At 47.5% G+C, this 24600-nt stretch overlaps 1 protein-coding gene across 4 annotated transcripts in view; it reads left to right on the top strand.

Moving 5' to 3' along the window:
* Positions 1 to 675: 675 nt before the first annotated feature.
* The window catches only part of CYLD (CYLD lysine 63 deubiquitinase), a 31654-nt gene continuing 7729 nt past the window's right edge, over positions 676 to 24600 (top strand). Inside the window, exons 1-12 of one of the 4 annotated variants that reach the window (XM_037066334.1) lie at positions 676 to 754; positions 1398 to 1476; positions 7019 to 7665; positions 8787 to 9089; positions 11071 to 11176; positions 17098 to 17196; positions 18878 to 18994; positions 19641 to 20020; positions 21104 to 21269; positions 22236 to 22377; positions 23491 to 23613; positions 24317 to 24408. In XM_037066334.1, coding sequence (XP_036922229.1) covers positions 7165 to 7665; positions 8787 to 9089; positions 11071 to 11176; positions 17098 to 17196; positions 18878 to 18994; positions 19641 to 20020; positions 21104 to 21269; positions 22236 to 22377; positions 23491 to 23613; positions 24317 to 24408 — 2029 coding nt within the window. In that variant the 5' untranslated portion in view covers positions 676 to 754; positions 1398 to 1476; positions 7019 to 7164. The other 3 variants (XM_037066335.1, XM_037066337.1, XM_037066336.1) reach the window with 3 other exon arrangements.

The following is a 24600-nucleotide window of genomic DNA, read 5'->3' as shown; positions in this document are numbered from 1 at the left end:
GCAGGGGTCCCAGGCTGAATTTGAAGGAGAGGAGGAGATCTGATGCGACTGAGTGCCTGTTGTGCGTCAGGAACTTTACACTGGGTATTTCACAGTAATCCTGGCAAGACAAGTGATGAGATTATCTCCACTTTACAGATGAGGACCTCGAAGCTCAGCGTGATTTTAGTTCCCCACGCCACGCAGCTCCTTATTGAAAGCACAAAGGATTCACACTTAGATTTCATTCTAAAGTTTTGCTTTTCCCTGCGATCCTGAAGTTCTACTCCCAGGTCTCCTCTGGATTGCTCCCGAACGCAGCCCCAAACTCAGTCTGCGTGAGTTTTGACAGCTAAGCGTACACCCAGGACCCGGGCATGGGAGGTGGAGCGAGGGAAACACGGAGCCCCGCCCTGACTCTGGTGCCAGCCAATGGCGATGCGGCACCCAGTCTTCCGCCCAATCACCAGAGCTCCCCGCCCCCATCTTCCCCCTGCTTCCCCCGCTCCCCTCGGCTTTCCCTTTGGCTCCACCGAGCTTGACAGAGCGGAAAGTCCCTACAGTCCTCTCCGGGCAGGCGGCCATTGGAGGAAGGTCTGTCACCGGGTGACCCAATCAGAGAGTGCGCAAGAACGCAACTCTGGTTGTGATTGGCTACCGCGGCGGTTGCCCCTCCGCCCCCGCTCTCTCCCTCCCCCTCGTGTGGTTCGGAGGCGGGGCAGGTGGGGGCGGGCCCAGGTAGCAGGTTTGGCTGCGCGTGGGCTGCGAGTCGAAGGTAAATAGCAGGGCGGTGGGTTTGGGGCGCTGGCGATGGTCGAGGACGCAGGCTAACGGGGCAGGGGAAGGGAAGACGCCCGGCCGTCCGAGGTGAGTGAGAGAGCAGGCGAGCGAACCGGCGAGCGGCAAGCGACCGGGTACCTCTGGTGCCCCTCCCCGGCCTCAGGGCGCCTCCAGGCACCGCTGTGGCCGTGGGGCCCTCTGTGTCGGCCCGTTAGTTGCCTCGGCCCCGAGCCGATCAAGTCCACGGGGAGCTGAGCCCACTGACGTCAGCCCGGGCTTCCCCTCGCCCGGGTCTCCCCCGCCCCCCCCCCCCACTACACCCCGAGGCGTTCCCGAGCCGGCTCCCGAGTGGTGGGAGCTTGGTCGCCGCTGCCAGGACCCCTGGAGAAGACAGGATTTGCTGGGGGAGCAGCGCGGAAACCCTCTTGCCCTTCAGCCCGGTATTTACAAATGGGGAAACTGAGGCATGTGCCGGTGGCCAGCTGCTGATCACCGGGTTGGTTGGTATCGGGAGCCCCAGGCTGTAACATCTCACCTGTTTGTGGTGGGGCGTATCGATCCGTCGCTGTTGGCTTCCGCCCAGGAAGAGCAGTCAGGGTTCAGGCCTCCTTGATGGCGTGTTCTGCTTTTTCTTTCAGTTTCCCCCTTTCTTGGGTGAGGATGGTTTTGACGCAACACGGAGTTCTTTAGTGGTAAGGTGCGCTCCGCTAAAGCAAGGTATGCTTTCCTTTTCCTTCCTTTTGCTTTTCTTCGCGATTGTATTAACCATCTGCCGAGTTCAGCTGGCTCAGCTGCCCGGTTATTCACACCCTTGGCATCTTTTCTATTCCACCCCTGGCGTTTGCGTGTTTTAGAGTGGTTGTCATCTTCCAGCCACCGAGCCCGGCAGTCTGCCAGCCGCCATCACCCCTGCCTCCTCTGCTCCCGGGCTCCCTGGAAAGTTGTGCCCTTAGCCGAGGCTCTTGCCCTGCCTTGCCTTTGAATTGGGGCTAATAGGGATCTTAATACGATTGTCCCTTTTGTAGCCACTGACTCCAGGAGAAATAATCCAGGCCTTGAGAGAGGGTGTTCATTCAAGTTTTGGTTTTCTGCACACCCCCTCATGTCCCAAGTAGACTGAATGGCCCTAAGCATGTAGCTGCCAGTTCCCCACTGGGTGGTGGGTGGATTTGAACCAGAACAGTATTAGGAGAAAAGGACTTGCTGGAAATTCTTGTGGAAGTTTACGTGCTGTGGATGCTTTTAACACCCAGAACATTTTCTGATGTTCAGCTGCACATGTTTCCAGTGTTCTTGTGAAGAAGCCTGCCTTTGGGGGGTGACTTTTCACGAAGAGCTGGTAAGGCCAGGGCCCCTGTTACATAAAACAGCAAACATTCAGCAACACTGTGGTCTGCCCTGCCCGAATCGTGATTTTGTTTCATCTGAGGGTGCCTTTAATACAAGATGAGAGAAAGGAGTAATTATCATCAGACTGTTAGTATTCGGTCACACTAAGATTTTAAACTTGTCGAGGTCTTCCCAGTGGTTGGACAGAATTTATGGACAGCAGGCAGGGTGCGGGAATCTCGGAAGCCAGTTGCAAGTGAAGCTCACGCAGGTTGTTTTCATAATTGAAATAGTTCTTACTTCTTTTGTGTATGTGGAACAATGACGACGGGTAAAAATTGACCATGGCATCCTTCTGAATTAGAAGGATTACTTTCCAGAGAATTAGGTGAAGAGCATGAAAATACTCCCAACCCTGAAGTCTTCCTTCCACTTCCTCTTTTTGCTTTTAACCTGGAAGAAGCTTTAATCACTTAAGCAGTGAAAATGAGGAAATGGAATTGGGGCTCACACTGTTATCACTTGAGTTCACCAAGTCGTTCGTTCATTTCCTGGGTCCCCAATGCCACAGATGGTCAGGCCCCGGTTCGGGGATTCAGAGTCTGGAAGTGCAGTGGCCACATCGCCCTGGTGAGACCACAGAAGTCCTTGTTTTTCTGGTCTGAGCGTGCAGGTGTGGGAGCCTGGCTTTTTCTTTTTTTTACCCTGATAAATCCCGCTGGTTTTAGGGACTGAAGACCTGCCTGCTCGGGTCACAAGTGAGTCCATGAGGAAAATTAAGGCTGAATGTCTCTTTTCTCATCATCGATTCTCTGTATTTCTCTTCTTTAGCTGTTGAGGAATGTAACTTGTTCTTTTAACGAGAGATGTTTTTTCTTAGAGTGGTAATTATTCCAGCTCTCCAGAAGCTTTTGGAATAAGTCCCATTGTCTTCTTTCCTTTGTATTCACACTGACCTTCCTGCCTCTTGGCCATTTGTCTTGGGGGCGGTATTTTAGTATTGTGATTTGTATTCTGATTTAGAGAGCCTTGTGGGGGGGTCCAAGGTCAAATCCAGATGTCTCAGGAGGTGCAGACTGTTCTGAAATTAGATCTGCTGTGTTTTCTTTAATGAAGTTCTTGGAACAAATATAACACCATGACTTGGGAATTGAAGCGGCTGTGCCTTCTGGGCCAGTTAGTCATTGTGAGTGTCAGGTAGCGACTGTGTGGGGTCAGCTGTGGTGTACGGTGGGCACATTATCTTTCAGAACGGGGCAGTCTGACCTTTACCATGTTTCTATAAAACTTCTTCATCATCTCTTTACTGCATCAAAAGGAAACTGATAAATATTTGTGTCTCCCAGCCCTTGTGTGAATTCGATGACTTTGTTTCAACACAACTCAATTCTCCTTTACACCGAATTCAGACACTGGGTGAGCTCAGATAACCGCATAGATTTTCCAATCTTTGTGACCCTGACCCATTTCTCATCTTGAATGTTGTCAAAAGAAAGGCCTTCTCCTCAGTACGGTTTTAGGGTTAACTACGCTTTTGTATTCCAGTTCCTTGGTAATCTTCGTTTAGTGCTTCTAGTCATTCTCAGGATATTCACGATCACTCAGTTTTCCAGCCTGAAATAAGTATTGATGTTATATAGGTGAATCATCTGTGATGTATTAATTTGCAAAGTGAAGTACGCTATTGGAGGCAGCTGTTAGATAATTAGGCCTCAAAGGTAGTAGGAGAACACGATGAAGGCCGCCATATCTTACAGACTGGCTTTCTCAGCATCTAACACCGTGCCGCGTGCTGAAAAACACTAACCAAACTGACCAGCCTTCTCGAGTGGTAAAGAAACTCATTGCTAACGAGATTTAAATCTTTTCCACGCAGTCTTGACTCAGTTTTTGCTGCTTGGGTTTCTTAGGACTGACTTGAGCCATTCTGGATATCCTGGGAAAGAAGAATGTTGGCTTTATATTCTTTCTAAAGAGACAGAAAGTCTTTTCATTAACGTGTTTCTGCGGTGATGTTGTTAGATTGAGATATTAAAGGTCATTAAATGTTTCATCTTGTGTAACTCTAGACGAGAGCTGTAAAGTTCCCCATTCAGCGCGCTCTCAGAGGATCCATTTTTAATGTGATCGTTTCTACCCTATTCTTTTTTTAATGTATTCTTTCTAAAAGAGGAATGACCGCATCCTTTTCATTTTTGGATAGTGCTTTTGAAGTATTTTATAGCTTTTGCTTTGGCTGTTCTGATTTTCTGACAAAGTGACCCATCCTGTTACTGAGTCCAAGCTGACTGACGCCCCTGGCACTAATGCAAGTCGGGAATGTCTCCTGGGCCTGCCGAGTTCACTGGGAAACAGGCTTCCTGGTAACTGTTGTTAGACGGCCTCAGCCTTTTTATACACCAAAGCGGTTATACCCAGTTTACCGGGGACTGTCTCTTAAAGTGATTTCCAAAAACACTTTTGTAAATCAAATTTATTTCAACTTATTTATTTCAGGTGTCCTAATGCAGTCACATAGTAATTTAGTTTTGTCTTGGTAAGAGTTCATTGGCACCCATGGTTTTATTTGAGACGCCCATGAATTGTGAGGCTAGAGAACAACAGAGTAGGTATTGTTGGCATGTAATAATTATTGCGACTCAAAGAAGTTTTTTGTTTTACTCTTTGAAGGTATGATTTTCAGAAATTTAAGAAATAATTTCTCTTCAAAACCAAATTGCTATACTTACAAACAATTTTTTGGCCCCAAATATTTTAACACATTTTAAAAAGAACAAAACAACCACTCACTTCTTTAGAAATTGCTTTTTGACCACCTCAGCCTCCTGGGAGCGACTGAATTCCTGCACTATCGTGCTCAGGGATCGCTCCCAGGAGGGGCCCCTTGCAGATTCCTGCGCGGTATCGGCAGGCGCACGCCTGTGCGGGGAAGCCAATGTGCTCGAGGCCCGAAACTCCCGTGCAGGGCGGTTTTGCTTGTCTGTTTAAGCACGCAGACGCATTTCATCACCTGGCTCCTCAGAAGGGACTAGAGGCAGCCAGTTGGAAAGCAGCAAGTAGTGAAGGAGGCCCGATGCCTTGTGCAGGAAACCACAGGAAGTGGCCCACGGCGAGGGAAGACGAGGCTGCCCCTCCCACGCGGTGGGCCCAGGAGCCCAGGGGCACCAGCGGAGGCCTTTCAGCAAAGGGACGGGCACCTCTGCCTCTTGAGGGGCACAGGGAATCATTTATGTTCATCAGGATAATTCAATGGTCAGGGAAAAAAAATAGTGCGGTTTCCTTGTTGAAACATTTAAGAAGAATTTTAGACAGAAATGACAAGCAGTTCATGCCGGTACTTTAAAGGAGGAGAGGCAGATTTGGGGCTCGGTGGCTGTCTGGGTCACCCTCGTAGCGGTTTTGTTTGTGCGTGCCCGGATCCGGTGGCCACAGGTGTCTTATGTAAGTGGCACATATGCACGGGCTCTAGTCCTGCTGAAGTAGACAGTGCCCTCCAGTGGAATTAAGACAAACACCCAGGAAAAAGGGGGAAAGAAAAGGAGAGAGGCGCTCCAAGCCAGCTCTGCCCGGTCTTCTTCCTGCTGCCCAGGCAGTGCGGGTTGGAGGGTGATGCTGGTCTGAGGTTGCCCTGGAGGGGACAGACTCCCCGCCTTGGGTGGGCTGCGTGTCGCACGCTGGCCTGTGCAGGGACAGGTTTGTGAACACTCACCGCCCTGGAAAACATCATCATCCTACAGCACATTCTAAAAGAAATGTCGTCCTGGGTAGAGATGGGACCGATGATCTCATCATTAAGTGATGAAACAAAACATCCTGCTGTTTACTTTTTCATTCCAAGGACGAAACCGGTCAGTGGGCCGGCGCTCTATCAGCGGCCACGTTACCTGGAGTGATGGAAGTGACTGCCCCTCGGAGAAGGGCGGGGTGCAGACCGAGGGTGGAAACCAAATAGCCCCATTCATGTAACAGAGGGTGGATAGGAACTGTTATTTTCAATGAGATAATTAGCATAGTGAATGGAAATCTTAATTCAAATGAATGGAGTTGTATAGTTTGCGATTGTCAAAGTTGGGGAGGCCATTTTAACTGTGAAAGATGGGATTTTATTCTCAAAAAATTTCAATGAAAATTTGAAACTGAAAACAATTGTTTGTGTATTCCTTGCCAGTCTATATAGTTGAAATTGTGGTCTACGAAATTTTATATTTGATACTATATGGCTATATTTCCTTGTTAAGTTTTGATAGCTACAGAATTTATCTTTTCAGATATCTTTAATATAGTCAGATTTACCACATCTGATATTTGCAAATGTGAGAAATTAAATGATAGCTATAATTAATATGACTAACATTTGCCCAAGGACGAAATGTACAAGATTAAGGAAATGAAACAGATAAAATGTTCCATTATGAAAATATGGCAGATAGATAAATGAATTGTGGTTCAGAATATGATTTTATGATATTTTATTGATGAAAGATGTTTAAGATAATAGTTACAATGGGTAACTTTTTATTTAAACTAGGTGTACATACAGAATCAATAGCCTTTTTGATTTATGTGGTTTCTGTCCAAATACATCAGCTTATTCCTTTAAGTTAGGCAGGATGTATTTAAAATGTTACTTTCTAAAGTTTAAAAATATGTACATAAAGTTATCTTTTACTTAGAATTTGATTGGACAGGACTTCATTGACTTGAAAACAACATTATCACATTGTCTCTGAAGATACTTCACGATTGATCTCCTTAATTAAATATATAAAATTACAGTAGATACAAGTAATATGTGTCTTTCAACCATTTCAGATATTTTTTGGAAGTGTTTTATGTATGCGTGTGTTTCTTCTGGTCGCATGATGAAGTTTCGCGTCTCTGAGCTGACTCTCAGCCCCTGGAGTGAGGTCTCTCTGTGCTTCTCCTCCAGGCCCTGTGTTCCCGGCGTCTCCCAGCATGGACCTCAGCTGGCCGAAAACTGGCCCTGGGACTCTCGGTGAATTTCCCCTTTGCGGTCTCACCACAAACATCATAGTTCCCTTTTTTCTGAGTTAATATTTTGGAGTTAATGTCACCATGAGTTCAGGCTTATGGAGCCAAGAAAAAGTTCCTTCACCTTACTGGGAAGAGCGGATTTTTTATTTGCTTCTCCAAGAATGCAGTGTCACAGACAAGCAAACCCAGAAGCTCCTCAAAGTGCCCAAGGGGAGCATAGGGCAGTACCTCCAAGACCGCGCCGTGGGCCACGCGCGGGGCCCGGCCAAAAGCAAGAAGAGTCAGATCGCATTAAAGATCCTAGAACAGCCGCACGCGGTTCTCTTTGTTGATGAAAAGGATGTGGTGGAAATCAGTGAAAAATTCACCGAGTTGCTTTTGGCAATTACCAACTGCGAAGAGAGGCTAAGCCTGTTTAGAAACAGAAACAGACTCAGTAAAGGCCTCCAGATAGACGTGGGCTGCCACGTGAAGGTGCAGCTGAGGCCCGGGGAGGAGAAGTTCCGGGGGGTCGTGCGCTTCCGAGGGCCCTTGTTAGCCGAGCGGACCGTGTCGGGCATATTCTTTGGAGTGGAGTTGCTGGTATGTTTGATAACCACTTTCAGCGGGCGCTGCATGTTGTGTGTGTTTGTGTGCGTGTGTGTGTTCCCCCCTTTAAGTACCAGCTGTGTTCCCAGAAATTTTCCGAAATTTTTACTCTTTACAATCCTGAGAATTTGCTTTTTAGCAATAAATACTGCGTGGAAAGCTCTAACAGCGTACCTCCGACAGTCAGAAATACAAACAGATTGTGTCATTATGGAAGAACTTGAGCATCTTAGAAATTTTAAATGTGTCTGTGTTCCATAGGACCTAGACTGATTGTGAACTAATTAATCACATCACAAAACTTACTTATCTTCTGGCATTATCATCTGTAGCTTTCTCAGTTTTTCTTACTGTGATCTATGCAGCAAGGGAATTTGGATAGAAGATTTTTTTTTTACCAAGTTGCAGCAATTTAAACTTGCTGATAGTTGTTAATACATGTGAGAGTCATCTTGGAATTTATTTCTACTGAAAAAGAGAACCAAGAACTCATGATAGGTTTTCAAAATTAATATTAATTCCCGAGAACTTAAATGTCAGTTACCCTTTGACGTTCTCACAAAGAGAATTTCGGTCCTGGTTTGCTTCTTGATTTAACTTTCTAGAGCAGTGACGGTAAACCAGTCGGAGATTTGAATCCCAGCTGTGCCGTGAGAGAGCGGGACCACGACAGGACCCGGGCCGTGGGGCTGGCGCCATGCATCGGTTCTGGAGTCAGTGTGGTGGCTGGCGCGTAGCACGTGCTCAGTAAATGGGGCACATGTCACTGTTACTGTGGAGGCAAATGTCCTTTTTATGACAGTTATTGCTAAAAACGACAATGTCGGATTCAGCCTGGCTCTCTCGCAGTGGAATTGCGATTCGAAACTATCAAGTGATTTGGTTCAGCATCAGATACAGCTTCTTCCTTGTTTTCTCCAGACACTCCACATCCGATAACAACTCCTAATAATTATATTGTATTTCTTATATGTGTCTTTTTGGATTTTTGTCAGTGATTTCCCTGAAATCCCTAGAGTGGATACTGTTTTCTTGTGGGTCATCTTTATCTGTCTGTCTGTCTATCTATCTATCTATCTACCTATCTCTCTTTTTTCTTTTAAAAAAAAAACTAGGAAGAAGGCTGTGGCCAAGGTTTCACTGACGGGGTGTACCAAGGAAAGCAGCTTTTCCAGTGTGATGAAGATTGCGGAGTCTTTGTTGCGCTGGACAAGCTAGAGATCCTAGGAGACGAGGACAATGGATTGGAGAGTGACTATGCAGGCCCCGGGGACGCGGCGCAGGGGGAGCTGCCCCCCCTGGAAATCAACTCCCGGGTTTCTCTGAAGCTCGGGGAGACGGTGGAGTCTGGAACGGTTATCTTCTGTGACGTCCTGCCGGGAAAGGAGAGCTTAGGCTATTTTGTAGGTGTGGACATGGTAAGAGGCTTTCCGGCTGCATCGTCTTCGAGAATGTAGCCTTTGGTTCCGGGACCATGTTAGGTGCCAGTTAAACACCTCGGGCCGGTATTTCAAAGGGACTGACTTGAAGTCATTAAGGAACCTGCTCTGATGTATCTTTGGTAAAGGATCAAACATTACTATGGGGCAGGGGTCTAGACAGAGAATTGCATTTATTCTTTTTTTCAGTTTGAGTAAACTGGAATGTTTTCCATCTTTAAATTGGCGGTGTGTGATAGCTGACCAATAGAGAAAGAAACATCGAAATACATAATTCCTTTTTTTTCTTTATTTTGAAAAGGCTTTTCTTGAAATCTGCCTTCCTCTTTTTGTAATGTTTTGTGAAATTTTATTGGCTAATCTGATTTCAATGAATAGTGTAAAAATTACTTACAGAAAATACCTGGAGGGAGGAAAAGCACGTCGCTCTAGAGGAAAAGATAATTAGCATATTTTCTTAGGATGTAACTCACTCAAAACTTTTTTTTCATTATGGTGACATCCACTGCGTGACGTGAAATGCAGCATCATACCCATTTCCGTGTGTACAGTTCACTGGCAGTGATACGGCCCGTCACTCCCCAGAACTCCCTCATCAGCCCCCACTGCAGCCCCGTCCCCACTGCACGCCGAGTCCCCATCACTCAGCTGGTGTCCGGTCGCTCACCTTTATTCTACTTTCTGTCTCTGGAAATTTGCCGATTCCGGGTACCTCCTAGAAGTGGACTCCTGGTTTTTTTTGTTGTTGTTGTTTCTTTCATTTTTAATATTCCTTTAACAATCATATTTGTTAATAACGGGTGATTTGGAACCAAGTGAGTTGAATGAGACCCGTGGCATTAAGAGAAGGAGAAGAAAAGACTGAGAACATTTTTATCACAGACTGAAAACACCGACAATAATGTCTTAGGTATAAACAAGGAAATTCAGCCCTGGCTGGGTAGCCCAGGTGGTTGGAGCGTCGTCTCGTGCACCAAGGAGTTGAGAGTTTGATCCCCTGGCTGAGGTGCACGCAGGGGGAACCAATCGATGTCTCTCTCTCACATCGGTGTTTCCCTCCCCTCACTCCCACCCCCTTCATCTCGCTCTAAAATCAAAGAACATACTCTCAGGGGAGAATTAAAAAAAAAGAAGGACATTCATACTGAATGCTTAAACACGAGGATGAGTTAGGAAGGGATGTGAGAAATAGACTCTTGTACTCAGCATGTTTGCAGTGATTATTTTATGTGTTCAGGAATGCTTTTTGGTAGGGTATGCGTGTTCAGGCATAAATTTCTCTTACCCTGTGCTCGGAAATCCAGGACATTCTCTTGGTGCCCATCAGTCACGCAGATGTCCCAGTAATGTTTAGGCAGTGTTTTCCGGGTCTTTACCACGTGAGACGTTAGAGGCAGCGGCCTACCCTCAGCAGAGCTAACGGTTGAGCACGCCTTCAACCCACTGTTCTTGACCTGTTCAGCATTAATTTAGAGGCGAGATGGGGGCCGGTGGCCGGGAGATGGGGGGAGGAGGGTTCCTCGGGTTAGTGTCCCCTTGCTTCAGGTCACTGGGGCCTCGAACTTTGCAGAAGTCGGTCCGGCCTTCCCCTCCTTCGATGGCAGTCTAGGCATTCCCTTGCCTACCACGACGGCTGCCTTGAGGTTTACACCACCAGCGTCCCCCCGCCTCTGTCCATCCTCCAGGTGGCCTGTGCAGGCGTCCATCCCAAACCCCTCTAGGGCATTCCTTCCAAGGAAAGTTCCGGCAAGCACAGCATTGTTCATCTCCTCCTATTTCCGGTGGCATTCCCTGTGCTGTGCACCTGTGTGCTCAGGATAGTCGTCCCTCTGGCTCCCAGAACCGTTAAAAACTGCCCATGTGAAACCTTGGGAGAACCCTTTTATTTAAAAATGCAGACTCTTACATTGACGTTTTATTGAGGAGGGTTTGAAACTTAACTCTGTTCCTTAATTTCTAGGATAACCCTATCGGCAACTGGGACGGCCGATTCGACGGTGTGCAGCTGTGCAGTTTTGCAAGCGTCGAAAGTACAATTCTCTTGCATATCAATGACATCATTCCAGGTGGGTTTTCTTCCTGTTTATGTATTAATCAGGCGGAGTTGGAAAGATGTGCTTGGTTACGAGGAGGCAGGTAGAAGCTTCGAGGTGCTGTTTTGGAACTTGACTTTCGTAATGTTTGGGACTGTTAGCCCATCCTTTCTTACCCCAAAGTGAAGACAGCACTCGCGGATTTTTAGTTTTGGAAATGTGTGCATGTGTGGTGGCATTTATACACTGTCACTCACTTCTTCATCCCCGTGCACTCCAAGTGGCGGGGACAGAAGCCTTTCTGGTAACTCGAGGGGCAGAAAGTGTGTAACTGCTGCCCATTGGAGTGAGGACCTGGCGCGGAGCCGGAAAGCGGGTCGGCCATTTCCCGTAACCTAACGTACAGCAGAGAGGGCCCTTGCTGGTTGTCCCATGAGGTCCCTGTCAGTTTTGAGATGACATGACTGGTCAGGCTTCGTGACTCTGTAGTCAGAAACAGATCACTCAGCTTTGCATCCTAAAAAAAAAAAAAACTTCAGCAATCTTTTCTTTCAGCTCAAGCAAGTAGTGTCTGATGGTGGCTGTCAACTAATGGGCAAATTCCTGTTGGTGGCCACAGCAACAGCCCTGCTTTAGTGGACTTCCCGTTACAGGCTAGGCAGTCACGAGCACGTCACTCATTAACAGAGGTGGTCAGAGGTGGCGGCTCGCCCCGGGCTTTGGGCAGCTCGGAAGGGAGCCTCGGAAAGCCTGCGTGCAGTAGCCGCCAAAGTGCGGACCCCCGGACCAGAGGGCTTGTACTTTTTTACATTCTTGACAAACTTAGAAGGTAGGTCTGAAGTTTCCCCGTTTTGCTGGTGAAAAATTGGGGCTTAGAGCAGGCCGGAGCAAGCCCCGGTGCCGGGCGCGTCAGACCCGGTAGCCCAGCTGGGAAGGACCCCTGGCCCCAGGTCTGCGTGGGCGCTCGGGCTCACAGCCCTGCAGGGAAGAGCAGGCTTCTCGGCCTCACTGTGTGCTGGCGAACGCCGTTTCCATGGAGACGGGTTTTGTCTCTAATTGTATAAGAGCTAAATTTTACTCGCACAAGAATGACAACCGAACAGAATGGTTTGTTTGCCTCCAGTGTTTTTCCGTCATTGCCAATTTTGATGCAGAACACTGGTCGATTCAAGTCCTCAGTTTCTTGTTTGGTAGCGACAAAGGGTCGGACGTGAGATGCTCTTTGAGGCTCCATCTAGCTCGCGCAGTCTGCTTTTCCTTTCGGCTCCCCAAGTAAGAAATGAGTGTTCTGCTGACTTCGGAAGTGCTTCCTACTTTGCATGAATTTAGTTGGAGGTCTGGCATTTGGGCGGTAGCTGTATTTCAGTTTTGCTTTGTAAAAGTGCCCCGTGTTTTGCTTCTCCTGGTTTCTTCAACGTCAGCTTCTACGTTCTCGTAAGTCGGACCTGTGGCCATCTCTCTGCTTCTCTCGGTAACACCATGTGCACGCAGGGGAAAGTGTGCACGTCTGCATATCTTATCTCGTAATATTTAATGGACCTTTTCTTTTTTTTATTCTTTAAAAAATATTTTATTTATTTATCTTTAGAGGGGAAAGGAAGGAGAGAGGGAGAGAAATATCAGTGTATGGTTGCCTCTCGTGCACCCCCAGCTGGGAACTGGCCTGCAACTCAGGCATGTGCCCCGACTGGGAATCGAACCGTGATCCTCTGGTTCACAGGCCCGCACCTAATCCACTGAGCTACACCAGCCAGGGCCTAATGGATCTTTTCAAGCCTGATTGTGAACATAACACAGTTTAGGATCTGACAAATCAAAATGCTTGTTCACGTTACAATAAATGCCTGTGTTTAACAGGCAGTCTTGTAAAGGGCCATCCATTCATTCCAACGCAGTAAGCCCTCACTCAGCTGCTTCTGGGCGTAGAGCCTTCTGTAGGGAGTGAGACCTCCGAGGTCATCCCACTCGGGGCCTTCACTCTAGCGCAGGGTGTCGAACTCTTTCACCAGGGGCCACGTCAGCCTCGCGGTCGCCTTCAAAGGGCCGAAATCATTTTAGGACTGTGTCCATGTAACTACCCCTTAACTGTTAAGGAGTCGAAATTACATTCGGCCCTTAGTCATAGGATATAATTCTTTTATGTGTGGGTGAATTCTATTTATTAGTATTGCGTTAAGACTTTTTGTGTTCATTTTCATGAGAGATACTCACCTGTAGTTTTCTTTCTTCGCCCTGTGTGGCAGTGTCGTGTGAGTGCGTGGGGAAGCCAGGCTGAAAGGCAGGGAACTGGAAAGTATTTCTGCCTCTCCTCGTTCCTGGAAGAGATTGGGTAGAGTTGAGGTCAGTTCTTTAAATTTTGGAAGAATTATCCAGCTAACCCATGTGGATCTGAAGGTTCCTTTTTTGTGTGTGAGCTTTAGAATTATAAATCTGTTTTTGTAATGGTCATACAACTCTGGGGGAGTGGCGGAAGCCTGCATTTTCGGGGATTGGGTCCCCAGCACCCGAGGTGTCCGTTCGATGCGTGTTGGTTTCTCACTGTGCTCCTTCGTCCGTCCCGTGCCGCCCGCCTGATCGGTGATAAAGTCTCCTGGTTCATTCCGATGCTAACCTACATCTTCCTTGTTTCATGTCCATCCTGGTTTTAGTACTCTGAGTTTCTCCATTGTTTTTCTGTCTTTAATTTGATCGGCTTCTGCTCATTATTTCCTTCTTTCTACTTGCTTCAGGCTCTTCTTTATCTAGGTTCTTCAGGTGGGAGCTTAGATCATTGATTTGAAATGTTTCCTTTGTTTAATGTAAGCATTTAGTACTGTAAATTGTCTCTCAGCATGACTTTAGCTGTGTCCAAACTTTTTGGTAGGCTGTGTCTTCATTTTCGACTAGTTCAGTATGTTTTGATTGATTAACTTTGAGGCTTCTTTCTTTAACCCACGGACCATGTAGAAGCATGTCGTTTAGTTTCCAAGTGTTTGAAGATTTTCCCATTATCTTTCTGTATTATTTCTAGTTCTTTGTCATGGTCAGAAAATACAGTGTGTATAATTTCAAATATTTAAAATTCGCGTTATGCCCCATGGTCTGTGATCTAACTTGGTGGGTGTTCCGTTCGCTCTTAGAAAGAGCATGTGGTCTGCGGTGGTTTGGTGGAGTGTTTCCTAAATGCGAATTGATTTTCCGGGTTAGTGGAGACCTCTGGTCCTTCTGCACCCTGGCCGATTTTTGTCTACTTGCCCTTTCCGTTGTGAAGAATGACATCTCCAAGTGGTGTCGTGGTATAAGCCCACTTTTTCTTTCATTTCTATCAGTTTTGGACTCACATACGTTGTAGCTCTTTTGTTTGGTGTGTAGGTGTTTAGGGTTGTTAAGTCTTCCTGGTGGGTGATAGTTTTTAAGTAGGTAATGTCCCGTCTGTGTCTAGTAATTGTCTTGCTCTGAAGTACACCATGTAATGTATTAATAGATCTACTACTACTATTTTGCATTAATATTTACATGATATACCATTCCCAACCTTTTATATTGAATATGCTGTATTATTATATTTGAAGTGCATTTCTTATAGAGAAAATATAGTTGGAGCATGTTCTTAAATCTACTCTGCCAGTCTCTGTCCTTCAGTTGTTCTGTTTATGCTATTTACAAGTTATTGTAAGTTATTTACATTTCTAAATTATTTCTAAAACTTAAGTCTAACATTTTGTATTCTCTTTGTTTTCTCTCATTTTAATTTCTCTATTTTTTTCCCTGCCTTCTTCTAGGTTACTTGAACATTATTGATAATCGATTCTGATTTATCTCTAGTATTTTTGAACCCATCTCTTTACATAGGTTTTTCAGAATTGCTGTAGTTATTACATTATGTATACCTATCGAATCAGAGTTGACTGGTGACATGATTTTACCCATTTGATGAAACTAGAAATTTTACTTCCCTTTTTTGTATCCCTTTTCCCTTATAATATCATTACCTTAAATATTTCCTTGACATACATTTAGAACCACACCAGTGTTACAATTTTTGCTTCAACCATACGCATAACTTGAAACTTGATGGAAGAAGGAAAACCTACTGTATTTGATCAACTTTCCTCTTTCTGTCATTCTTCCTCTCTGATTTTCTAGGATTCCTTTTTTGATCATTTCCTTTTTCTTTAGAGAACTTCCTTTAGCCATTCCTTTCGCATAAGTCTGCAGGTGACAGGTGACCTTAGTTTCCCTCTTCCGAGAATGCCTTTGTGTGCGTGGAATCCTGTAGGAATGTCCTCTTCCTCAGGGTTGACATTGGTCCCTTCTCAGGCAGAGTCTTTGTCAGGAGACAGCCATCGTCCCCAGCTCCAGTGCCATCTGTATTCCTAGTCTTGGGGAGTGCCCCCCCCCGCCCCATCTCCAGCAGAATTGTCACCCCCGGCCCACGCGCTTGGCCCCCTGGTCCTGCCCGGCTGCCTCAGTGACGAGTGCCTGCTGCCGTTGTTGGAGTCCCCACGGACGCGGTGGTGGACGCAGGTCACGGTGCACACGCGGACATCTCTCTGAAGTAGCCGTGCTTAAATCGGTGGTGGGGACGCGTCGTCTGCAGTCAGTTTAGGTGCTGTAATTCGGGAGCTTTCGCCAGTGAAGGCGATCCACCCCCACGGTCGCGCTCGTGTGTGGTACATGGATATTCAAGTGGTGGCGTCAGAACAGTGCTAGTCAGTAGCTTCTCTCCTACCGCTTGGTTAGAATCCTGCTCACTTGGTATGATTTCTAAGTTAAGATAATATTTTACTTAATCACATTCTGAGACATTTAGGATAGAGTTTAACAACGCATTTTCCTCCCCTTCAGCCATGGAAAAAGGTTACCAAGCATCATTTAGATATAATTCAGTGTTATTTCTGTTTTCTTTAAAAAAATGGCCTTCTCTTTGTATTTAAAATACAAGATTTTCCTACTTTTTCCCTTTCTGTTCTCCGAAACCCACTGTGGGTGCTGTGGCTTTTGCTGGCCCACGGCTTCGTCAGGCGTGGGCCCCGAGTGCCATGCTGGACTCCACACCCCACACGCGTGTGGTCGAACTCTGCAGGGGAGCGCTTCCCGGACTGACTCTTCTTCATTTGCTTGATCAGTGTTGGTGAAAACCCCACGCAGATCACAAGTGTAAAGTAGTCTTTGTACCAGCAAACTTGCCGAAGTTATTATGCCTACATTTCAAACAGAAGTTTTTAACGTTTTCTTCAGAAATATTAGTGATATTTAGCTCTTTCTCTGCATTATTAATCAGTGTATAATTCTTTGGGTCTTTCCTACTTATATGTTTGAATACACATTTGTGTTATTGAAGTATGTATGTTTTAAAAAACTGACATATATTTTTAACCAGACTGTTTCCAAACTGTGTTCATGAGTTACGTTCATCGGAGATGCAAAGTAGACTGGTGCAAAAGCGTTATCAGATAAGGAACTAGCAGATAAGTAATCTCTCCCTGTTGGAGAGATTCAAAGTGTGCGTTAGCACGTGAAAGGTTCTGGTGCTGCTTGGCAAACCAGCCCGCTCATCTTCGCTCGTCTCAGCGTCTTCTGGGCATGTCGGCGTGTGGAACACACAGAACACCGGGGCGTCCAGGGGATGCTGGCTTGGGAGCCCTGGCAGGAAACCGAGAACCCCGACTAGGGTGTTCTTGGTAGTGTTTTAGGATATCAAGTAAAACGGAACAAGGGTGATTACGTTTTCAAGAACTTAAAGCATTTAGCTGAGTGGTATTTGAGGTGTCTCATCTCGCAGAAATTCTGTTTTGAAATCCAGCATTGATGGCACTCCTTTTGATGACCTGGAAGAATTTGTAAAACCACTGTGAACATGCTGCTGGTTTCGGTGGGAGAGATTTTGTCCTTGACAGCATCCTTATTTGCTCGATTGCTTTTCTCCTGGAAGAGTTTGCTTTTGTCTTTGAAGAGCATGTTTGCCGTTTCAGAGAGCGTGACCCAGGACAGGAGGCCTCCCAAACTCGCCTTCACGTCAAGAGGCATTGGGGACAAAGGTCCGTCCGGCCACAGTAAACCAAAGGTTACAGGTATGGCCTGACGGGGTGCAGTTCTCGGCTGGTCGCGTGCCAGCTGGCCTCCCACCGCCCTGAGAGGAGGCCCTACGCCTTCACGGACGTGAGGATGGTCTCCTTCCGAACAGTTTCAGTAGTTTTACCTCAGTTTTTTATACACAGTGTTGCCCAAGCCGAGCGTTCCCAACCTTCCTTGGCTGACCGAAAAGTGTCCGGTGAGGACCTTTGTCTTCTGCTGGCGTCACCTGGCTTTTGGAACTCCCTGCCCGTGACATCTGTGTATTGTTGAGAATTGTAGCTGTCCACAGTAATCCTGTGGGGCGGGCACATGGAGGGTTACAGTTGCGAGTGGGTGAAACACAGAGGTTACTCTTGTTTGGTAACTTATTAGTTACTGTGTTACTCTCCACGTGAGCAACTGTGGGCCTGCTGCCGCCCCACCCCGCGTGGCTAGTTTACAGAGGGTACAGCAGATGAGAGAGTGGTGCCCTCCGTGAATTCTGGCCGTGGCAGAATTAAATTCCAGGTCGCCAGGCAAAGATTTCTGTCTCTCTTCCAGAAACTCCCCAAAATAGATGCAGAGTTCTTAGCTTGGTGTTTTTTTCTTTTGTTAGCTTCCACAGATTTCATAGATTTATAGGCTGGTGGTTACATAAGCTAAACAGCTCATTTAAAAAGCTGTAAGAATTTTTATTAACTCAGATGTGGGCTAGAGAAGAGAATTTTTTCTCAGTCATCTAGCGAACAACTATTTTGGCTCATTTAAAAGGAAATTGTACTTTAGAAATATTTTAAGTGATATTGGACCCTGGGAAACTTAGAACTCAATAAAATACATAGGTAATAGTATTTTTTATGCTAACCTGTAGTCTGTTGTAGGTAGGGTAGCTCAAACATGCTACTTTCAAATGTAAGTAGCCTCAATATTAAGACCCGTGTGTTACTTAGTTTAGCAAATCTGGGCTGTAGGTATAAACCGGAGAGCTGTCTACTTTAAGTGGAAGGAAAACTCAGGTTTTTGTGTGGGCTCCAGAGACCCCGTCACTCGCCCCGGCAGCCTGGCCTCCTGGTACTGAGCCAGGGCAATGTCTGGAGAGATCTGTGACCTGGTGGCACCAGCTCTGTCTTGCATTTAAGGATCTGAGACCTGAGAGATGATACTGCTCCACCTTCTCAAGGACGTGGAGACATTAAGCAGGGGATTTGATGATCAACAGTTCTAAGATGTTTAAACGTGAAATGTTTCAGGCCGAGTTCGTTCACTAATCTGTGTACGGTGTTTGAAGATGACGCCCTTCTGAGCGCAGCTCTTCTAGAATATTCCGTTACGTCTGTGCGCCCGCAGGTTCAGTGGGGAAATTGGGGAATGCTGATTGTGACGCTAGGAAATAAGCCGTGGCACATGGAACGATTGAAAAGCTTTTTAAAAGTAAAAGTAGTTTGTTTAAAAGTATATATGTGGTTTTCTTTAAACTTACTCCTTTCCCCTCCTATACTGAGTCCCGGTGGGAAGCATCTTTTTGCCAAAATGGCTCCCAAAGCTTTAAAAGCTGAAGATGCTAATAAAATGCAGTGTGTTTGTGCACATCTATTGGTTGTGTGAATAGTCGTTAATATGTGGATACTAATTTCTCTTATAAAAGACTTCCCAGGCATAGGGACTTTATTTTTAAGAGGAACTTTTCTTGTTTCGTAGGATCTACCTCAGACCCTGGGAGCAGGAACCGATCTGAATTATTTTACACCTTAAATGGGTCTTCCGTTGACCCGCAGCCACAGCCGAAGTCAAAAAATACGTGGTACATTGATGAAGGTAACAGCCCACACTATGGTGTTCTTTCTAGCTCCCTTTTCAACCCATCGGAGAAAAAGGGCTTTTTCAGGAGCACATGTGGTTTGGGGGAAGAGAATGAGTAGGCCATTCTTTATAACTGTTGCTGAGCATTGTACACAATTTGAACTGCACCACTAAGATTCGTAAAATATTTAGGAAATGTATTAGCAGCTTGTTCTCTTAGCCTAACTGATCTGTTGAGGATAGAAGACATCTGGAATCAATGAATCATTTCAAGACTTTTCTGTCTGGGTCTTCACCTCTTTAAAACACTCCCATTGAAAAACTCACCCTTCCCTTGGTTCTGGGACATCTCATTCTTCCGGTTCAGTCTTTTCTTCCTTCATCTGTTCAACACATGTGTTTTGGGAACTGAACTCTGTGCCAGGCATTCTCCTGGGCATCGAGGTCATGTGGCGAGAAAAACAGTAATGGGCGCTTTTTGGTTTGGGCAATCGGGTGCCATTTGCGGAGGCAGCAGTTGTGGAGGAGGCTGGGGTGGGGCGAGTCCTGCCACACAGGTCAGGCGGGCAGTTGGACTTGGTGTGCGTACTAATTCCTAGGGCTGTGGGGCCTATTCGATGTTCCTGAATACATTTCTCTAATTAAGAGTAACTGTTCGTAGTTGCCGAAGACTCTGCGAAGTCGGTTACAGAGCTGTCACCAGATTTCGGGCAAGCCTCGCCGCCCCAGCAGCCCCCATCCGCGAACCCGCTGTCCGGCGAGAGCAGGTTCCACTCCTTACCCTTCAGCCTGACGAAGACGCCCAGCGCCAACGGGAGCATCGGCCACAGTCCGCTCTCCCTGTCCGTGCAGTCTGTGATGGGAGAGCTGAACAACGCCCCCGTCCAGGACAGCCCCCCCTTGGCCGTGTCTCCGGGGAGCTCGCACGGCCTGGAGGTGGGCTCGCTGGCCGAAGTCAAGGAGAACCCCCCTTTCTATGGGGTGATCCGTTGGATCGGGCAGCCGCCGGGGCTCAACGAGGTGCTGGCCGGGCTGGAACTGGTAACTCCGTTCAACCTAAAATTGCCCTCCTTTGCTCTCTGGGATTTTGTACGGGTTTTCCCTTCTTTCATGCTTTTGGTGAAGTGTTAACATTTGTCAGAAAAACCTTCACTCAGGAACAATTTCATTACCACGTCGCCTGGCTTCCTCTGCCACCGTAGAGCGTCTGATCACTTGTCCCTAAATGGCAGTTGGTCCGTGTCCCCGGAGCGACCGTAGATTGAGGTCCATGCATTTTGGCTCCTTCTATCAAACAGGGAACCGGAAGGACGGCAAACCCGTCCACGGTTCTTCCTCCTCGGTCTCCCGCCCCCGCGGGTCTAATATTCGTATCATCGGCTTTAAGATGAATTACCACTTTCAGAAATCTTTTGGGATCTTTGCTAGAGAGAGAGTTTCCCTTTGGTGATGAGAAAAATACATTGTTTGACATTTCATCCTGAGGAGAGCAGAATTTGAGTACATTTAGCTTTGATTTAAATATTTCCTGTTTTATTTGGTTGTATGCTAGTGAATGCTATTTTGGGGGGTTGGTAAGATGAATAGCCTCTTCTACCTGCCCCCTCCTTTCCCTACCCCTAGTTTTAGTACTTTTGGAAAAGATGAAGGAAAATCAGTAAAACCAGGGAAGATTGAAGCGTGTATTCTGAAGGGAAATCCATCAAGAACTTCATGTTGGATTTAGGAGTTAACTTCTTTTCTTTCTTCCATTGTCTTTTATTGAAAAGATTTTGTTTATTTATTTTAGACAGAAGGGAAGGGAGGGACAGAAACATCAATGTGTGGTTGCCTCTCGCACACCCACTACTGGAGACCTGGCCTGCAACCCAGGCATGTGCTCTGACTGGGAATCGAACTGGTGACCCTGTGGTTCGGCTGGTGCTCAGTCCACTGAGCCACCCCAGCCAGGGCAAGGAGTTAATGTCTTGAATCCCTAGCTGTGGACCCGTTTCCTGATGCCGTTCTCGGTACAGGTGTAATGTGGGAGTTCAGAAAAAGGATAGACTCACCCCAAGCTGTAGTTCTTTGCACGCTGCCTTTGCGAGAGGCAGAGTAGCGCACGTGGGCGCGTCTCTCTTCCAGGAAGATGAATGCCCGGGCTGCACGGACGGGACCTTCAAGGGCACCCGCTACTTCAGCTGCGCCACGAAGAAAGCGCTCTTCGTGAAGCTCAAGTGCTGCAGGCCGGACTCGCGGTTCGCCTCCCTGCAGCCGGTCTCCAACCAGATCGAGCGCTGTAACTCTCTAGGTGTGTGCACGCCTTCCGCTGACCCACCGGCCGGTCGGGAGGGACCCCAGCCCCGGCCTTGGACGCTCCGCAGGCAGGCGGTGGCAGGGGCCCCATCGCAATGTGACCCTTGCTGTGATCACCAGGCCTCCACGTCGGTCAGAGGGGTTGCCTGGTGATGTGTCAGGAGGCTGCAGTTATCCTACGAGGGGACATTTAAGAAAGTCTTGGGAAAACGTGTCGAGGCTTAAAAAGTAAAAAGCAGTGGGGTTTATTTTTCTCTTCCTGTTGATCCCCGACATTTAATTTTCAGCACCACGGGAGGCGGCTCGGGGGCCTTTCTGGGCCTGACCTCCCTCTAGTGTGGTGTTCAAGGGCATTAGTGAGCGGCACCCTCAGGAAGGCGTCCCTCTCATGTGCTGCGTGCGGCAAGGAGCCAGCATCACCGTGAGAAGTAGTTCCGACTGCCAGGCGCAGGGTGGACCTTGTCCCGGGTAATGGGGCAGTTTCCCGGGACTGTCCACTGTGGCCGCCCTTCTGGGTGGTGGCGGTGAAGCATTCTGAGGGTCAAACAGGTGTGAATAGGAAAACCATCCTTATGAAAAACAATTTCTGTACAGTTGAAATGGTACTTTGGAATTTGGTTCTGTGTTTCCAATTTGAGAAGAAACCGTCTTCAGATGAATAGTAACATATTTGGGGAAAATATTTTACTTGGCAGGTGGTTTTGCACATTAATTGCTTAGCGTTCTGAGGTGTTTTCTGGATCGTGGTGGAAGTGAGACTGCAGATGGGCACTAGCGTTTTTTGTGTGCCAAGCTGAAAACACCTCCCCTCGTCAGCACCTCCCCTTGACTTAGCTTCCCGTTGAGAAGTGCGTTTGGCATCAAGATGCAAAAAGATATTTTAAGTGCAGACATGGACGGGAATGCCTGTCACCGTAGTTTCAGAGAATCCCTTTTTCCACTTTTATTTTTCTCTCTCCAGCCTTCGGAGGCTACCTCAGTGAAGTGGTGGAAGAAAACACACCCCCGAAAATGGAGAAGGAGGGTCTGGAGGTCATGACCGGGAAGAAGAAGGGCATCCAGGGGCATTACAACTCCTGTTACTTGGACTCGACCTTGTTCTGGTGAGTCTGAAACCGGTGCAGGGGGGCCTGCAGCGCGCCGGGGGCAGGGACGTGTGTGATGTGCGTGAGTGGTGTTTGGGGGTCGGCAGGAAAGGGAGGTGTGCATCCTGCTGTACATGCCTTGGAAGCTGTTGACTGTCGTCTCATGAGCCTGCATCCGAAAAAATGAGTGTAAGATGCAGTGCCGTGAACGACGAGTGACGGTGAGTGACGGTGTCCCAGCGGAGCCCCCGTCCGGAGAGTGTGCGGGCGACCACGGGCCTGCGAGACAAGGCGCAGTGTCTTTGTGCACACCAGCAGTGGCCACCGCCTGGGCCTGTCTGTGTCCCGGGTGGAGGCACTCCCACGGCCACTGTGCTGTGAAGCATCGCTGTCCGTGGGAGCCCTGCTGCCCACATGGTGTCGGTTAACCCAGGCGGACAGCCTCGCACAGCGGGGTTTCCCCTCTGAGGAGTGGGCCGGGCGCACTGACCGTGACCTGCCTGCTGTCCACAGCCAGGACAGGAGACTTGGGGAGTTAATGGGGTGTTGAAACTTTAAGGGCAGGAAGAACTACGACTGTGCCATTTTTGGGGGGCAGACTACTTTGTCTGTCCGATGTGTTGACAAAAGCAACAGTCGATATCCTGTTCTTCAGGTTTCCCGATAAAACATCTCTATTAGCCGAGTGTTGTTTTCCTTCGATACCAGCAAGTTCCCGCTGTCAGTCGCTCACAAGACAGTTTTGCATTTAAAGAAATTTAGGTCTCCGCATGGGGGCGCGGGCGGAGACTCGGGCTTGCAGGCCCTGGTCCAGTTTTTGCAGAGAAGTTTTCCGGGTCCACGCAGGGCCCACTCGCGTCCTCTCACACTGCCAGTCTGCGGTTTGCCTTCGTGACATCAGCGTTCTCCTTAACCTGGGAGGGTCTGCAGGCCGTGACCAGGGAGCCGCGGGACCCTCAGCAGGGGTCTTGGTTCTTGTTGTGATGGAAAAACACTGCTTGGTGTGTGATTTGCAGGTTTTCTCTTCACGTTCTTAGTAGCATGTGTTTCTGAAAAAATCAAAGTCAAACAAAGAAAATCCAAAACCAGAACCATCGACAGTGTGGGGAAAACGCTCTTTCTGTTCTGCAGCTTGTTTGCGTTTAGTTCTGTTCTGGACACTGTGTTGCTGCGGCCCAAAGAGAAGAACGATGTGGAGTATTACAGTGAAACTCAGGAGCTGCTGCGGACGGAGATCGTGAACCCCCTGAGAATGTAAGTGGCCGGCACGGAGCCGCGTCGGGTGCTGGGTGCTCTGTGTGTGTCGGGGCGAAGGATGGAAGGAACCGTCGGTGTGAAAAGTGGCACTGAAACCAGCCGTTCCGACCGGCCCGTGGTAAGCCCATGGTGCCGCTCACGGCTCTTCTGAAGCCGTGGTGAGAATGAGAATTTGGTCATGATGGACATTAAACACATTGAATGCACTCTGTGTTCCGACACAGCTGACAGGGAGTGTCCTGATGCCTGGTGTGAGTGCAGACTTTATTCCAGTTTCTCATCGCTGCCCTCTCCTCCCCCACGGCCGTTTCATCCTTCAGCACTACAGTAAAGGGTGTCTCTGTCTCAAAATCGTAGGTTCCGTTCTCTAAAGTTAGTTTTAATTTCTTAAGCAAATGGCGTTTAAAAACCATAGTAGATTAAAAACAGTTTCTCTCGTGTTAGTATGTGATAGTTTTAGGGTCTAACAGTGTCTGGCATAAGTCTGATCCTAGAGTCTTAGTTTAAGTCAAAGTCTTAGTCTTTAGGTCTTAGTCTTAGTCAAAGCACAAGAAGAAGCCCATGATTCTCTCTTTCAAAAATAATTGTCTAGTCTGTTGATTTATGATATGCTAAAGTGATATAAGAAATGTGTGGTTGTCAAAATATATTATTGTTTTAGTGTATACGTCAGCCTTCACTCCCATTTTTACTAACACAGATATGGCTATGTGTGTGCAACAAAGATTATGAAACTGAGGAAGATACTTGAAAAAGTGGAGGCTGCATCAGGATTTACGTCTGAAGAGAAAGGTGACTGTCCCGCCTCTCAGGACGTGCCCTCGGAACCAGCAGAGAGCACGTGCAAAGTTATTGGCTGAAATGTGCGCCTGCGTAGTCTCGGGAGTTTAAGACAGAAGCTCCCCTGTGCCGTGCGACCTTCCCCCCCTGTTCTCAGAGTGCCGGCTCCCTTCTAAAGGGGGCGGTGATTCGGGACAGCGAGCT

This window comes from Sturnira hondurensis, unplaced genomic scaffold (genome assembly GCF_014824575.4).
Source record: "Sturnira hondurensis isolate 20B ecotype Veracruz unplaced genomic scaffold, ASM1482457v3 Scaffold0016617, whole genome shotgun sequence".
Lineage (NCBI taxonomy): Eukaryota > Metazoa > Chordata > Mammalia > Chiroptera > Phyllostomidae > Sturnira > Sturnira hondurensis.
Note: the sequence above shows the minus strand (reverse complement) of the source record. Positions and strands in the feature narration are given on the sequence as shown.